Source organism: Scyliorhinus canicula, chromosome 1 (assembly GCF_902713615.1).
Source record: "Scyliorhinus canicula chromosome 1, sScyCan1.1, whole genome shotgun sequence".
In the NCBI taxonomy this organism is placed as follows: domain Eukaryota; kingdom Metazoa; phylum Chordata; class Chondrichthyes; order Carcharhiniformes; family Scyliorhinidae; genus Scyliorhinus; species Scyliorhinus canicula.
Window position 1 is genome coordinate 24,362,149 of NC_052146.1, and position 16,511 is coordinate 24,378,659.

The 16,511-nt window shown below is 45.3% G+C and overlaps 1 protein-coding gene across 1 annotated transcript in view; it reads right to left on the reverse strand.

Moving 5' to 3' along the window:
- Window positions 1–16,511, reverse strand: part of LOC119951523 (probable E3 ubiquitin-protein ligase HECTD4) — a 415,771-nt gene that overhangs the window by 205,371 nt on the left and 193,889 nt on the right. Inside the window, 3 exon segments of the mRNA XM_038774748.1 lie at window positions 358–482; window positions 6,830–6,958; window positions 12,925–13,045. Of these exon segments, the coding sequence (XP_038630676.1) occupies window positions 358–482; window positions 6,830–6,958; window positions 12,925–13,045 (375 nt within the window).

A 16,511-nucleotide genomic window follows, 5' to 3' on the forward strand; every position in this document is an offset into this window, starting at 1 on the left:
GAAAATGTTGAAAAAGACTCAGCAGGTCTGGCAGTATCTCTGGAGAGGGAAATAGAGGGTAGGATTCTCCATTTGACAGACGATGTCTTCCTTAATCGCTACTGATTTGTACTCACACGGGGAGTGCAGAATTTACATCTGGCGGGATTCCCTTGCAAATCACACTATCGGGCACCCCCCCCCCCCCCAAAACCACCACCACAGGATTTATTTAGGTCATCCCCCCCCCAACCAAAATATAAGGGTGACCTGACCACCTGAGGCTTTTGGAATGGGGGTGTGAGAAAACAACAATGGAGCATATCCTGCCTAATCATGAAATATACATGCTACATTAAGATTAATAACTGTACTGACCTGTGCTCTTTATCAGCCATTTCACTGTTGATAACAGATGTGGTGACCCGTTGGAGTTTTTCAAGTACTTCATCACATCCTGCCAGGATTTTGGTGGCTAGCGCCAAGATACTGGTCTGGAGTTCCTTCATCAAAGAACAAAATAGAAAAACAAGTGAGTGGCACACAGTGTAAAGCTATAGCTATCCTTCTTACAAAAGGAAGCCATGATGTGGAAATGCCGGCGTTGGACTGGGGTGAGCACAGTAAGAAGTCTTAGAACACCAGGTTAAAGTCCAACAGGTTTGTTTCAAACACGAGCTTTCGGAGCACTTTCAGCAGTGCTCCGAAAGCTCGTGTTTGAAACAAACCTGTTGGACTTTAACCTGGTGTTCTAAGACTTCTTAAAAAAGGAAGCAACAGTGCAATTGCGACTCAAGCTTAAAAGCAAGTCTATGAGACAGGAGTTGGCATTTCATTCCATCAGTAGCAATAAATTGCAGACAGGTGCAATTGCACTCATGCATTGGTGAATCTTAAAATTAGATTGTGAAAATTAAATCTTCTGTTGGCCCAGTTGCCTGTTGTGACTCGACTCAGGCAAGCCATACAGTATACACACAGGTGTTTCAATTAGCTGAGGGGAATAAAATGTAGGAAGCCTTTAATCCTGAACCTTCCTTGCGGAGGCCATAGTTAAATCGCACAAGAAGCCTCAAAGAAGCCTCAAATGGACAGCATAGCAACATTCAGCAAGACACTGTGTGGGTAATGTAACTTGAAAATCAAAGGAGATTCACTAGGGTAATTCCAGAGTTGAGGGGGTTGGATTACGAGGAGAGGTTGAGTAGACTGGGACTGTACTCGTTGGAATTTAGAAAGATGCGGGGGATCTAATAGAAATATATAAAATTATGAAGGGAATAGATAGGATAGATGCGGGCAGGTTATTTCCACTGGCGGGTGAAAGCAGAACTAGGGGCATAGCCTCAAAATAAGGGGAAGCAGATTTAGGACTTAGTTTAGGAGGAACTTCTTCACCCAAAGGGTTGTGAAGCTATGGAATTTCTGGCCCAGTGAAGCAGTTGAGATTCCTTCATTAAATGTTTTTAAGATAACGATAGATAGTCTTTTAGAGGAATAAAGGGATTACGGGTTATGGTGTTCGGGCCGGAAAGTGGAGCTGAGTCCACAAAAGATCAGCCATGATCTCATTGAATGGCGAAGCAGGCTAGAGGGGCCAGATGGCCTACTCCTGCTCCTAGTTCTTATGTACTCCGCTCTGAGGTCCCCATCTACTTCAAGACCACCACCATTATACCGGTGCCAAAGAAGAACCGGGCAACGTGCCTCAATGACTGCCGTTCGGTGGCACTAACTTCAGTCATAATGAAGTGCTTCGAGAGGTTGGTCATGAAGCGCATCACCTCCATACTCCAAGAACGCCTTAATCCAATGCAATTCGCATACCGCCGCAACCGGACCACAGCAGATGTCATCATCCTGGCCCGACACTCATCCCGAGAGCATCTCGACAACAAGGACTCCTACATCAGACTCCTATTCATTGACTACACCTCCGCCTTCAACACCATAATCCCAGCCAAGCTCATATCAAAGCTCCAAAACCTAGGATTTGGCTCCTCTCTCTGCAACTGGATCCTCGTCTTTCTGGCGCATAGACCACAATCAGTAAGAATAAACAACAACACCTCCTCCGCAATAGCCCTCAACACCGGGGCCCCGCAAGGCTGCGTACTTAGCCCCCTACTCTACTCCCTGTACACATGACTGCATGGCAAAATTTGGTTCCAACTCCATCTACAAGTTTGCTGGTGATACGACCATAGTGGGCCGAATCTCGAATAACAACGAGTCAGAATACAGGAGGGAAATAGAGAACCTAGTGGAGTGGTGAAATGAAATGAATGAATGAAAATTGCTTATTGTCACAAGTAGGCTTGAAATGAAGTTACTGTGAAAAGCCCCTAGTCGCCACATTCCGGTGCCTGTTCGGGGAGGCTGGTATGTGAATTGAACCGTGCTGCTGGCCTGCCTTGGTCTGCTTTAAAAGCCAGCGATTTAGCCCAGTGTTTTAAACCAGCCCCTTGTGACAACAATCAATCCCTCAATGCCAGCAAAACTAAAGAGCTGGTCATTGACTTCAGGAAGCAAAGTACTGCACACACCATTGTCTGTATCAATGGGGCCGAAATGGAGATGGTTAGCAGCTTCTAATTCCCAGCGGTACACATCTCCAAAAATCTGTCCTTGTCCATCCATATCAACGCTACCACAAAGAAAGCACAACAGCGCCTATACTTCCTCAGGAAACTAAGGAAATTCGGCATGTCCACATTAACTCTTACCACCTTTTACAGATGCACCATAGAAAGCATCCTATCGGGCGGCATCACAGCCTGGTATGGCAACTGCTCGGCCCAAGACCGCAAGAAACTTCAAGAGTCATGAACACAGCCCAGTCCATACATGAACCTGCCTCCCATCCATGTGCCTACATCTCCCGCTGCCTGGGGAAAGCAGGCAGTATAATCAAGACCCCACCCACCCGGCTTACTCACTCTTCCAACTTGTTCCATCGGGCAGGACATACAAAAGTCTGAGAACGCGCACGAACAGACTCAAAAACAGCTTCTTCCCCGCTGTTACCAGACTCCTAAACGACCCTCTTACGGACTGACCTGATTAACACTACACCCCTGTATGCTTCACCCGATGCTGGTGTTTACGTAGTTACATTGTGTGCCTTGTGTTGCCCTATTATGTATTTCTTTTCTTTTCATGTACTTAATGATCTGTTGAGTTGCTCGCAGAAAAATACTTTTCACTGTACCTGGGTACACGTGACAATAAACAAAATCCAATCCAATCCAAATTGTTCAGCTTTAATGTCAGTGACTTAATGGAACCCTGTTTCTGTTTTAAAGTAGGTTTTCCACTCGGCCCAACATCGGCTGTGTGACCTCAACACCATTTTGAAGTGGCTTCTGCCATTACTAGACCCTTCTGTCTTGCTGTCGCCCCTTCAGTTTGCAGACTCTCCCTGACCCTCCCTCTCACCACCACCTCAGCTCACAGCTTACCTCCTGCAAGTGAAAGCTGCTCTTCCTGCTTCTCGCCACTCAACTCCAGAGCCCTTGCTCACAGTAAGCGTATGGGATGGAAAAACAGCAAAAGGAAAGGTCCGCCATGATTGGGAGGATCAGGAGGCGGCAGAGCCCATGAATCGGCGGTTCAGCAAGAGGAAATGAAATGAAAATCGCTTATTGTCACAAGTAGGCTTCAAATGAAGTTACAGTAAAAAGCCCCTAGTCGCCACATTCCGGCGCCTGTTCGGGGAGGCTGGTCCGGAAAGGTCTGTCAAACAGTGGAATGTGTGGGCAGCACGGTGGTGCAGTGGTTAGCACTGCTGCCTCACAGTGCGAAGGACCCTTGTTCGATCCCGGCCCCCGTCCACGTGGAGTTTGCACATTCTCCCCCCTGTCTGCGTGGGTCTCACCCCCACAACCCAAAGATATGCAGGTTAGGTGGAATTGCCCCTTAATTGGAAACTGTAAATTTATTTTTAAACAAAGGAGTGGAATGTGTGGCAAGCAGGAGGTGCAGCGAGCAGGATTGGCAGTGATCAAGAATGGCAGTGAACAAGCAGAAACTAAAAACTAGCCTATTTCTTTCGTATATTTAGATTTATTTTAAAGGTTATTTCTTTACAAACATAGAAATACAGGAATGTACTACATTGCAACTTAGATGATGTAATATCAATATATTGTTTTTCTTGTAAGGATCCTCCTATTAATCTGTTTGTCCCTTGATTTTTCCCTTTTCATTTATTATTTTGCTATTTCAATTTTTGTACATGGACAATTAATATGCCCAAGCCTTTAAGAGGGACTTCACCTTTAATTCAAGTGGCCAGTAAATTGATGATTAACCTATGACCAGAGGTAAGGCAGGTTGCAAGAAGCAGTTTACATTTCAGATCAGCAGATTCCAAGGAGATCATTGCTCACATCTTGATGGACCTGGTTGTTGGCTAAATGCCTGGGTCATGACAATGGAACGTGCTGATTGATGGGATTTATTCTATACTGTTCCTTCCTCTGTGAGACTGTTTTCTCTTAGTTTTGTTTCTGGGATCAGAGCTGGGAACAACTACTTTCTGAGTTGTTTAAACCTTTCTCTGAAAATCTCGTGGGGACTTGTGTTCTTTTTCCTCAGTAAGGCTGGGGGCATTCTGGTTACTCTGGAAACCACTTACATTTAAAATTCTGGCTGGAGCTAGGCTGAAGTGAGACAAAGAGTCTTAAAAATTAAACAGGCCCGAGGCTGTTCCTTTGCGTAATGGCCCAGGTTAATAAAAGTCAAGGTGACTCTCAGAGGAAATCCTACTGTCAGAGTGTACTGGCTGAAAGCCTCTGCCAGAGGATCATCTGAAACACTACACCAGTCGTTTTGATCCCTAAACATCCTGTGCGGAATACTATGCGGAGTCTGCACATCCTCCCAGTGTGTGCGTGGGTTTCCTCCGGGTGCTCCGGTTTCCTCCCACAGTCCAAAGATGTGCAGGTTAGGTAGATCGGCCATGATAAATTGCCCTTAGTGTCCAAAATTGCCCTTAGTGTTGGGTGGGGTTACTGGGTTATGGGGATAGGGTGGATGTGTTGACCTTGGGTAGGGTGTTCTTTCCAAGAGCAAGTCCAGACTTGATGGGCTGAATGGCCTCCTTCTGCACTGTAAATTCTATGATAATCCTGGGAGGACAGCCTGCTGCAATGGCTTCAACATCGGAAGCAAGGACACTTGTCCTTCTTTTTGCCTTTTAAACCTTTATCATTTTTACCCCTTCTAATTCCTCTGTGCATGTCTGTCTTGTGTGTGTTTGGGTAGATTTTGGACGGTTAATGGAAATAGTAGACTAGCTGGTCGTTATCCCTTTATAATTACTGCATATTTCAACTTTTGTTTCTGCTGTAAATAAACAGCTATTGTGTGCAACTTACAAATCTGGTGGCGAGGACTTATTGAGCATTCAAGGGGCCAAAGATTCTGCAAACCTTATTGGTTAAATCACTCTGGGGCTGGAATATAGTCAGAGAGGGGCTGCTTTAGAACACTGGGCTAAATCGCTGGCTTTTAAAGCAGACCAAGGCAGGCCAGCAGCACGGTTCAATTCTCGGACCAGCCCCCCCCGAACAGGTGCCGGAATGTGGAGACTAGGGGCTTTTCACAGTAACTTCATTGAAGCCTACTCGTGACAATAAGCGATTTTCATTTTCATTTATTGTAAATTGGGGGCTAGGTTCTGGGATTTTGGAACATTGAATGGCGAATTTGAGTTTCAGTGTAAATTAGAAAGAGATATCAGTTTGTAGCGATACAACAGGATGGTTCTGGAAGCTGCTTAGCATTTTCTTCAGGTGGAAGACTGAACTTTGGTTTACTTAATGGGGCTTCACAAAGACCTGCCAGTCAAATTGGCAGCTGAATAAAAAGTAGATGTACCAAATGAAGGCGAAGGTAATTGATGCGATTGCTAAACATTTAATTTGATGGAGATGCTAGAAGTACAGGGGAGCCCACAAGGTGGTGTAGCATCAGAGATGTCTTCTGATGGGAAAATGGAGCTGGAGAGAGGTCGGTTGCAGTTAAAGCATTAAAAGGAATTAAAAATAATGGAAATGCAGCAAAAGAGAGAAATGAAGACGAAGCAAAAATAAATGGAGATGGAAATGAGGAAAGAGAAAAAGAGAGAGCAATAAGAAAAGAAATGGCTTTGGAATTGAAAAAGTTGGCTTTAATGGGAAAATCTGATTCATTTACATTTCATTTAATTGAAGACTTACTGTTTGTATGTTGGCAATGCTTTCAGGTACAAATCACCAAATTGTTAAATGTAGTAGACTGGACAATGTCCAGCTGACAGTTTCAAGATTCTGACAATTCAACAGTTTCACTGCATGCCAATAATAAAGTCACTTCCCACAGTGGCTGAATAACAGTACTTAATGCTTGACAGAAGTGGAACAAAAACGGAAAAACATTACTGGAGTATTAACACATTACTGCCTTACCAGGAGCTTAAAAACTTTATATTCAAAAAGATAGGCTTGACTATTTTCCTGCTGAATATAAACTCCATCATAACAAGTCTGCACACTCGAGCTTAAATTTGGTTTCTCAAACTGGAATGCTGATATGAGCGACCACTTCATGTCACCCAAAATAGATAAAGACTTTAAAGCCCAAATATTTGAACTTGAGTGCAATTTAAAAATCTATTTTAATTGCTGGTGGGCTCCATACTGTGTGCATGGTAATGGGCATGATTCAAAAATAATTCCCATGCAAATAAGAAGCTTAAGCCTTGTAGAAAGCAATCCATCTCCCCCCACTTCTCCATTCCTGCCTGCCAAGCACTGCCACCAGCAGCGTGAGGAGAATGCTATTGGAATAGAAACCTGTTGTTTACCTGTACCTTCAATGTCTCTCCCTGCAGGGAGCTGTCACTATCATCATGGTCATCAGGTTTGATCAGGATCGTGTTACTGAGGAGATGATTCTGTACGGCCATCAAATAACGGAGGCAGGGCGATGCAATCTGTTTGGGGGGGGTGGGGTGGAGATGGGGTGATGGAGGAGAGAAGAGTGATTGAAAGAGAGATAGAGAGGAAACAGAGTACATTCAAACATTATGCATTTGTTTTTTATGAAAATGTAAAATACTGGAATTGTGCAAAATATTAGGAGATAGATATAATCACCATTACCATAAATCGTGGTGTATAAGTTGTACAAGGCCACCCCATTTTATTTGGCATCAAAAATCATGTTTTTGCCCATACTTGATGGAAAAGTCAAACCCCAATTTAATTACACAATGCTATACTTGCTCTAGTAGTCAGTCTCAATTTTTCACCCCAGAAATAAATGTTTTATTAATCTTATGCTATAAGTCAGTATGTGGGATCAAACACACGATAAGGGCTATGTTGCGAAGATGACGCGGAGAAGTCTAAGACATGTCCACACACAGACCCCACACAGCATGACAAGGGACAAATAGAAATAAGTCTTCCAGCAAAAATAATGAACGTGAAGTTGAATTCAAGCTAAAAGGCATAACACTTGTTAATTCGCCAAATGCCTGTGCTGTAGCGAGGGAATTCAGTGTTAATGGAAATCTTGTGTGGGAGAAGGAATCCACCCGTAAGATGCACAAGACCAAATGCACCATGCAAACTGGGACCAGTCACTGGCCTGATCCTGAGAAGGACGCATCAGAATGGATCCTGGATTGAGGGAGGTGTCACATTATGTGAGCCCAGGAGCAGCAGTCACGAGCCCTAACTTTGCTTATCCTTTACTTCAGCCATTTGCATATTTAATTATCTTTTCGGGCCGTGCTATACCTCTGGATTATCCTGATTGAAGTTCTGCGAGCGATGAGGAGCCACGTTAAACTGACCCCCTCAGTGTGTTGTTGTAGATGCTGATCTCGGCTCAAGTGTTGCAGGTCTTTGGGTGCTCACCTTGATGAACCGTGAAGTATCCTTGAGAGAATGGTGGAAGCACAAGAGAGAATCCATGCATTTGTCCAAGCACTTTCCATGTCAAAGGTCGACCTTCAGTTTGTTGAGATCCTACTGCGCGGCGTGTCACAAATCCTGACAGATTCGGGAGACAAGGGCCAGGCAAGAAGTGTCCGTGTGTCTGGATTCTGGCAAAAAGTGTGTGCGAGTTCCCGACTGAGTTTGAAGCTTTAGTAATCCTGATTTGGGGGCTGGGCGCATCATGTTCGACAAAGCACAATGTATTCGGTCTTCGAGGCCTGTGGTTGGTGGGGCGAGTGTTCGCTGATCTTGTCATAGCTTTGGCCTTTTCAAGCAACATAGATGGTGCTATTAACCTTCAATTCTTCAATAAACTTGGATGTTACTCCCTTGTGATTACGTTGTTGATTATTCGTTGCCTTTTCTCCTGCAAAGGCATGCGAGGTGAGAGCACGAGGGCAAAAGTCACCAGTTATCCTGTTCTATCAAAAAGCACATTAAGTCGATTGTGTGATACGTGGTCTGTGCAGTTTTACTCCTTTCATTTTGCATGCAGTTATCCTTGTGGTGATGGGAAGGGTGTATTTTGGATACCCCTCATCTCATTGATAGTGAAAATGAGTAGAGCCACAGCTGGGTGATGGGTGGATGGTTGGTGTGAAGCTGGGTAGTAGGGTTAGTTAAGTCCCCACTGAGATTGAGAATAGGCCCCAGTTAGAGCTAACCGTATCGCATTTCATTTAGCTTTTAGTTAATTTGAATTCAATCCATGCCTATTTCCACTGATGGCCCAGGCAGATTATGCATCGTGGGGAGTACTGGGTTCCTTCTGATTGTAGCTTGAGGTTAGCTTTTTAGGGAATGAGTAGTGGTGGAGCCACGATTTCGGTAAATCCTGCATTGATTTGTTGATTGTTCCTAGACCAACTCGGGTGTTTTTTTCTGGAGGGTTTGTTTTTCCTTCTTCTCTTTGTCTGGATGCGCAGAGTGCTGTTCAGTGGTGAGGTGCACTGCTCTTGGTGTGGTTGAGGATGTGCAGGCCCGGCTGGAGTCCTAGCTTTTGTGTCAGAGGGTTCCAGGACAGGTCAAGTCTGGTGCTGTGGTTGGTATCCTGTTGCCGCTTGGAATATCCCTTCTCGAAGGTACACATTAGGGACATCCTGAGAGAACCCTTCTGTGCACAGGGCCTGGAGTTCCTACACTGGTTGATGTCCTGTTGCCCTCACTGTGGTTGGGACACTTTTTTATTTGCCTGAGCAGTTTCCTCATTTGGGCGTATTTCCCTTCAGGGATTTTTTCTTCTCTTCATCTGGGTGAGCAGTGTGATGTTAGAAATCCTGCTCTGATTTTGTGGCCCACACGAGGGGTTCTCCATTATTGTTCTGGGGACAGGGCGCCCAATTGTAGGGGTCCTGACTATATGTCTTCTCTACGGCGATGGGGTCTCCCTGGTTGAGGGTGGCGTAATCTTTTTTTTTGGTAGCAGTGAGGGAGCTACATTCCCCTGGGTGTAGTTGAGGAGGTGCAGAACCAGCTGGGGTGTAGGTTTTGGGGTGTCCTTGGGATGCTGCCCTTTGGTGTGTCGGCGTGTGCTGAACTAGGTGAGGTCAAGTGCTGTGAACGTCTTGAAGGCATTTAATAGGGACATCATGAGAGGACTCTTCTTGCATAGAGGCCTGGGGTTGAGCCGAGTCTTGCACTTTGGCTGATATCTTGCTCTCTCTTTCCCCCCCCCCCCCTCCCCTATTGCCTATATGCTTTTTTAAATTTGAGTGTGCAGTTTCTTTTCCTTCTCCCTCATCAATAAGGGTGAATGTGCCAGGGGAATACACACCTATGGATGGGTCTTGACCCCTTGTTATCCTGGTAGTTATCCGTCCCTTTTGTTTGGAGGCATTGATGGCACGGATCATAATCTGAATATCTGGCTGCTGGTCCGCTCTGTATAACTGTATGGAACCGTTAGTTCTGGACTGGGCCTGAGGTATGTTGCATTGTGTGGATAAATGTAACATTCTTTTAGAACTGGGGCTCATACAAATTTTCTTTTCTTTTTTTTAATGGCTGGGTATAAAGAATCTGTGATTGCACCCTGCAGGGTTATAGACGGGTCTGGTATTCGAGGGAAGTTTCGTCATTGGTGCCTCTGGCACTGGAGTGGAGGGTTGTATATTGGTGCACGCCCGAACATGGCGCAACAAATTTATCTTGAACTCTCATGGTAATTGAGAACAATTGCTGCATTGGAAGGTGTGCAGCATTTTACCATCTTTGCATGGCTTCATCCTGTTCTCTCCTCTTTGGCTCTACTCTGAGATCAGTCACGGCAAGACACTCCAAAGGACAGTGAAATGTTTTAGGGATGTCCAAAGCATCGCTGAAGAGGTCAAGCGTACCCGCTGACTCATGGGAGACTCTGGCTTGTGACCAACCAAAATGGAGATGGCTTCTTCAGGAGGGGACCCAGCACATTGACAGACTTCTTCGGGGACATGCAAAGGCAAAACTGAGTCATTGGAGGGCACACACAAACTTCCAAATTGCTCACCTACCCAACCCTTCAAAAGCACCAGCTGCCCCACATGTAGAGCCTGCATTTGGATTTGGGCAGCCATTTCAGCACCCATCAAACCAGAGTGGGAGCAAGTCATCCTCGAGGGACTGCCAAGAACAAAATAAATTGGTGTAGTCACTTTATGGAACAAAACACCCTAGTTTTGCAACAGAAGACTAAAATTGCTCAGAACACCAAGAAACCTTGATATTATGATCACTAGCTTCTAGTGATACATCATCCCAGTGGCAAAAACACAAGTATCCATTAAAGTCATACTGGCAACATAGATGAAACGACCACGAATGTCAAAATGCCCAGGAACCAAACTGTGGAGTGGAAAAGTTTGAAAAGTGTTCTAGCGAAAATAACAGGACATGAGAAGACAAGATCCATGGTGGTACTAGCCTGCATTGGCAACATAACAAAATTAAAGCCTATGTGAATTTTCAGAAGTAACATCATGCCGAATATCTCTGCTGGAATTTTTCTGCATGTCCATGACAACAGCTGGATGGATGAGAATGGTGTCAAGTTATGGATCAATCATGTGTGGAATAGGTTTCCCGGTGGCCTATGAAAGAATACCGATTAACATAGGACATGTTCAGATCCCATTTAATCTGAGGTCAAGAGACCCACTTTGCAGTTTTAGCAGGAATTCTAATGTCCTTATTTGAACCTCTGGATGTGTGCCCCAATAAACCATTGAAGGGTCATATTTGAGCTGAATGGAATAATCAAATTGCTGATGGAGATAAAACCTTCACGAAGCGTGGAAGTACATGCAGGCTGCCCCACCTGAGGTTGTGTGTGGTTTCATTATCAAATTGTACTGTAAGTGCACAAAGTGTCATTAGACTATTCAAAAAATGTAGAATACCCAATTCAATGGATGGAGAGAAAGCTGATTTGTTGAACAGAGATGGCTCTGAAATCAAAAGCACCAATTCTGATCCAGAGTGGGATCTTCAAACTGAAGTCATAACCAAAGTGACACAGAATGAATTTAATGAACTTTTTCATGAAAACAATGAATTTGGTATTATAAAAAGGTTATTCTGATTAAAGGTATCTTCGCACAATTGATTAATTCAATAAACCGTGCCACTATAAATTAATATTAATTACCTGTGTTTTTTCTCATGTTTCAAAGTGGGAATACTGGCAGTTCACATTTAATACTAAGTATACAAGTCTATCTCCATTTTAGAAGGATTTTTGGAAGCTTCAAAGGTAGACTTGAAAATGAAAATCGCTTAGTCACGAGTAGGCTTCAATGAAGTTACTGTGAAAAGCCCCTAGTCGCCACATTCCGGCGCCTGTCCAGGGAGGCTGGTACAGGACACCACTTAAACACCACAATCTATGATATTTTAAACAAAAAATTCAAGTTATGATTTTATCAAAACACTATTATTCTTTCTGCACAAGGTCGCAATGTATTTTGTTCCCAATATTTAAAACAAATCGAGACAGTTCATTCTGTTTGTATGTAAACTATTATATTATTCACAGATATGACTTTCTATGAAAAATGCAGTCAGGAGTTTGTAACTACCAGTATGTTTATGATTTTGTTTAGAGCCCAAAATACAGCATTTGTTCAACATGTGGGCATCACCAAGGAATACACTATAAAACAACCAATTTGTGGAAGCTGGTGGCATCTGGCAATTCCTGCACTCCTCTAGTCTGCTCCTCCTAAGCAAAATTAACAGACCATCATACTTGCAGTTGTTCCCGTTTCACATTTTCCCCTGTACAGAAAAGGTTAATCGGTGATGCTCTGCTTTTTCTTTAACACCCTGGTGCCCATGAGTCACATTTGGCCCTTGTCACCATGCTCTGGAGGCTGTGATACCCAAGAAGTCAGAAATGGTGGTGTATGAAATATTTTACATGTGCTTAAGGTAGCCCTGTAAAACTAACATCACTCCTGCACGGGACTAAAATAATCACCCAAGCCAAGAGAATTTGAATCTTATTTGCTTTGTATTTTCTTTCACCACCTCATTTTTAGTGTCCAAAGATGTGCCGGTTAGGTGGGGTTACAGGGATAGGGGAGTTGGCCTGGGTCGGGTGCTCTTTCAGAGAGTTGATGCAGATTCGATGGGCCGAACGCCTTCCTTCTGCGCTACAGGGATTCTATGATTCTTCCCCATGCACAGACTCTTGTCTTCACACAGCTAAGAGGCTAGGCGAAGCAAGCTACAGAAAATCGTAAAACTGTCAGCTCTGCTGTTAGGCAATGGTATAATTGCACAAGTCAGCCTATTTCACATTGGATCACCACACCAGTGAAGCAAGACTCTTTTACAAAGCACTTTAAGCTGATCAGCTAAATAGAGGTTACTGGCCCAGAATATAACTGAAGCAGTCTTACTTTATGCAAACTGTACTGATAGAGAGTCAGCAAGCCAGTGGCGACACTATTGATGTTCAGACTTAATTACTCACTGGCACTGTAGCAAGAATCCTGAGAAATTCTTCTTTAGAAACTGTTTGGCACTTGGTGATGAGAATGCAGGAGTCTTGCACCACGATCTTCAGGATATAGTGCAGAAGTTCATCATTCAGCCTGGAGTAAGAAGGAATCAAGAAATAAATGAGAAAGAAAATACAATATAAATGCTGTGGGCATTTTGAAGGTGTAGCCTACAAGCTATTTTATTCAAACCTGCCAAAGTCCTACCAGCTCCCTGAACAATACTGACTCCAGCAGTATTAACATTAGCACAGTAGCTAGCACAGTAGCTTCACAGCTCCAGGGTCCCAGATTAGATTCCCGTCTTGGGTCACCATCTGTGCAGAGGCTGCACGTTCTCCCAGTGTCTGCGTAGGTTTCCTCTAGATGCTCCGGTTTCCTCCCACAGTCCAAAGATGTGCAGGTTAGGTGGATTGGACATGCTAAATTGCTCTTAGTGACCAAAAAGGTTAGGAGGGGTTACTGGGATAGGGTGGAAGTGAGGGCTTAAGTGGGGTGCTCTTTCCAAGCTCCGGTGCAGATTCGATGGGCCGAATGGCCTCCTTCTGCACTATACATTTTTTGGTTCTATCAAATGACCAGCAACCTTTCACTAAGGCTATGTTATAGAAATATTAGAGTAAAGGGAAAATCTTAATTTTGAACGAGAAACATATAGGTTAAAACAACAAGGACACAAATTTATAAGCATCCAAAATAAGGCGCCTCATACCATGATGACAAGCTAATTGCCAGAAACCACACCCAAATTGTCACGGATAAATATTGTCCTACTCGTTTACTGTATTATAAACAAAGCTTATCGAACAGGGGAAAGGCTGAAAATATTGCAATTAGAATGAACACCTAAACATGCAATCAGGCCAACATTAATTATAATACAAGAATAGAGCAAGTTCCCCTTTAAGACAGAGAATCTTTGAGTGGTCAGGAGGCATACAACAAACATGGATGTGCTGGAGCTGGCTGCACGATGGGGAGGAAACATGGAAAATGTGGGAACCAGCTTGGAATATTTGAATGTCATCTGGTCATTTAAAATAATGCATCAGAACAGTTAATATAAAATTTAATGCCATTACTAGTCAATTCAACAAGGTTCAATATTAAAAATTCTATTGTATGAATCATGAGAGGAATTATTGGTGCAGCACTAACAATCATTTGTTGCAACAGTAACCTGGGAAGATATTTTCCAAGCAGCTTTGGACTTCAGAAAGTTCCTAGGACTTCATGTCTGATAAGTAAACGTATGGTGGATTTACTACATTTTTGATCCTGAAGAATCAAAGACTCAAAATGTTTAGGCTTAAACGGGATCTGGAAGCACCACTAGCACTGGGAGAGATCATGGACAGCATTAGCTCCATGCAGGCGGGGAAGGCGCCGGGACCGGACGGATTCCCGGCGGACTTCTACAAAAAATTTGCGACAGCGCTGGCCCCGCACATGCGGGAGATGTTCACAGACTCGCTAGCTAGGGGCACGTTGCCACCCACGTTAGCACAGGCCTCAATCTCGCTGATACCTAAGAAAGACAAAGACCCAACGGAATGTGGGTCATACAGACCCATATCTCTGCCGAATGCAGACGCCAAAATACTGGCCAAAATCCTAGCCAAAAGGCTAGAAGACTGTGTACCTGAGGTGGTCACAGAGGACCAGACGGGCTTTGTCAAAGGTAGACAGCTGACCGCGAACATCAGGCGCCTGCTGAACGTGATAATGACCCCCTCCGGGGAGAGAACACAAGAGGTGATCGTCTCCCTGGACGCAGAAAAGGCCTTCGACAGAGTCGAATGGATATACCTCATAGAGGTACTGGAGCGGTTCGGGCTTGGAACAGGGTTCACAGCTTGGGTAAAGCTCCTGTACAACGCTCCCATGGCGAGTGTACAGACCAACAATACCAACTCCCAATACTTCCAGCTGCACAGGGGCACCAGACAAGGATGCCCACTGTCCCCGCTGCTGTTCGCACTAGCAATCGAACCGCTAGCAATCGCGCTCAGGGCAGCAAAAAATTGGAGGGGGATCCGAAGGGGAGGTAGAGAGCACAGAGTCTCACTCTATGCGGATGATCTGCTCCTCTATATCTCGGACCCACAAAGCAGCATGGACGGAATCATCGCGCTCCTGAAAGAGTTTGGAGCCTTCTCGGGCTACAAACTCAACATGAGCAAAAGTGAGATCTTCCCATTACACCCGCAAGGGGGGGGGGGGGCAGCACTAAAGGGGCTGCCGTTCAAACAAGCCCGACATAAATTCCGCTACCTGGGGATCCAAATAGCCCATGACTGGAAAGGGATCCACAAATGGAACCTCACCAGCCTGACGGAGGAAGTTAAAAAGGACCTGCAAAGATGGAACACACTCCCGCTCTCCCTCGCGGGGAGAGTTCAGACGATCAAAATGAACGTACTGCCCAGGTTCCTCTTCCTGTTTAGATCCATTCCGATCTACATCCCCAAGGCCTTTTTCAAAGCGCTGGACAAACTCATCATGGCGTTCGTATGGGGGGGTAAAAATGCTAGGATCCCAAAGAAGGTCTTACAAAAAACAAAAACCAGGGGAGGGTTAGCCCTCCCGAATCTACAATTCTACCACTGGGCAGCAACAGCCGAGCGAGTAAGGGGATGGATCCAGGAGCCAGAAGCTGAGTGGGTGCGTGCGGAGGAGGCCTCCTGCATGGGAACCTCCCTCCGGGCCCTCGCCACGGCAGCACTCCCATCCCCACCCAAAAAACACTCCAGCAGCCCAGTGGTGACAGCCACCCTCCAATCCTGGAACCAACTGCGGCAGCAACTTGGCCTGACCAAAATGTCGAACAGGGCTCCCATCTGCAACAACCATAGGTTCAAACCAGCACTGACCGACGCCACCTTCAAAAGGTGGAGGCAGGACGGGGGGACACTGACAGTCAGGGACCTATACACGGACGACAGGATCGCAACACTGGACGAACTGACAGAGAAATTTCAGCTAGCTGGGGGGAACGAGCTACGGTACCTGCAGCTCAAAAACTTCCTACGAAAGGAGACAAGGACGTACCCACAACCGCCACGACAGACACTACTGGAAGACCTACTGGACGCAAGTATCCTAGAGAAAGGGAACTGTAGTGACATGTATGACCGACTGGTAGATAGGGACGACACCGTACTGGACGCAACAAGGAGGAAACGGGAGGACGACCTGGGGATGGAGATCGGGTGGGGACTCTGGAGCGAAGCACTGCATAGGGTCAACTCCACCTCCACGTGCGCAAGGCTCAGCCTGACGCAACTAAAAGTGGTACATAGAGCCCACTTAACAAGAACCCGTATGAGTAGGTTCTTCCCGGAGGTGGAAGACAGATGTGAACGGTGCCAAAGAGGCCCGGCCAACCACGCCCACATGTTCTGGTCCTGCCCCAGACTCGTGGAGTACTGGACAGCCTTCTTCGAGGTAATGTCCAAAGTGGTGGGAGTGAGGGTGGAGCCATGCCCGATAGTGGCGGTCTTCGGGGTTTCAGAACAGCCAGATCTATTCCTGGGGAGGAGGGCGGATGCCCTTGCCT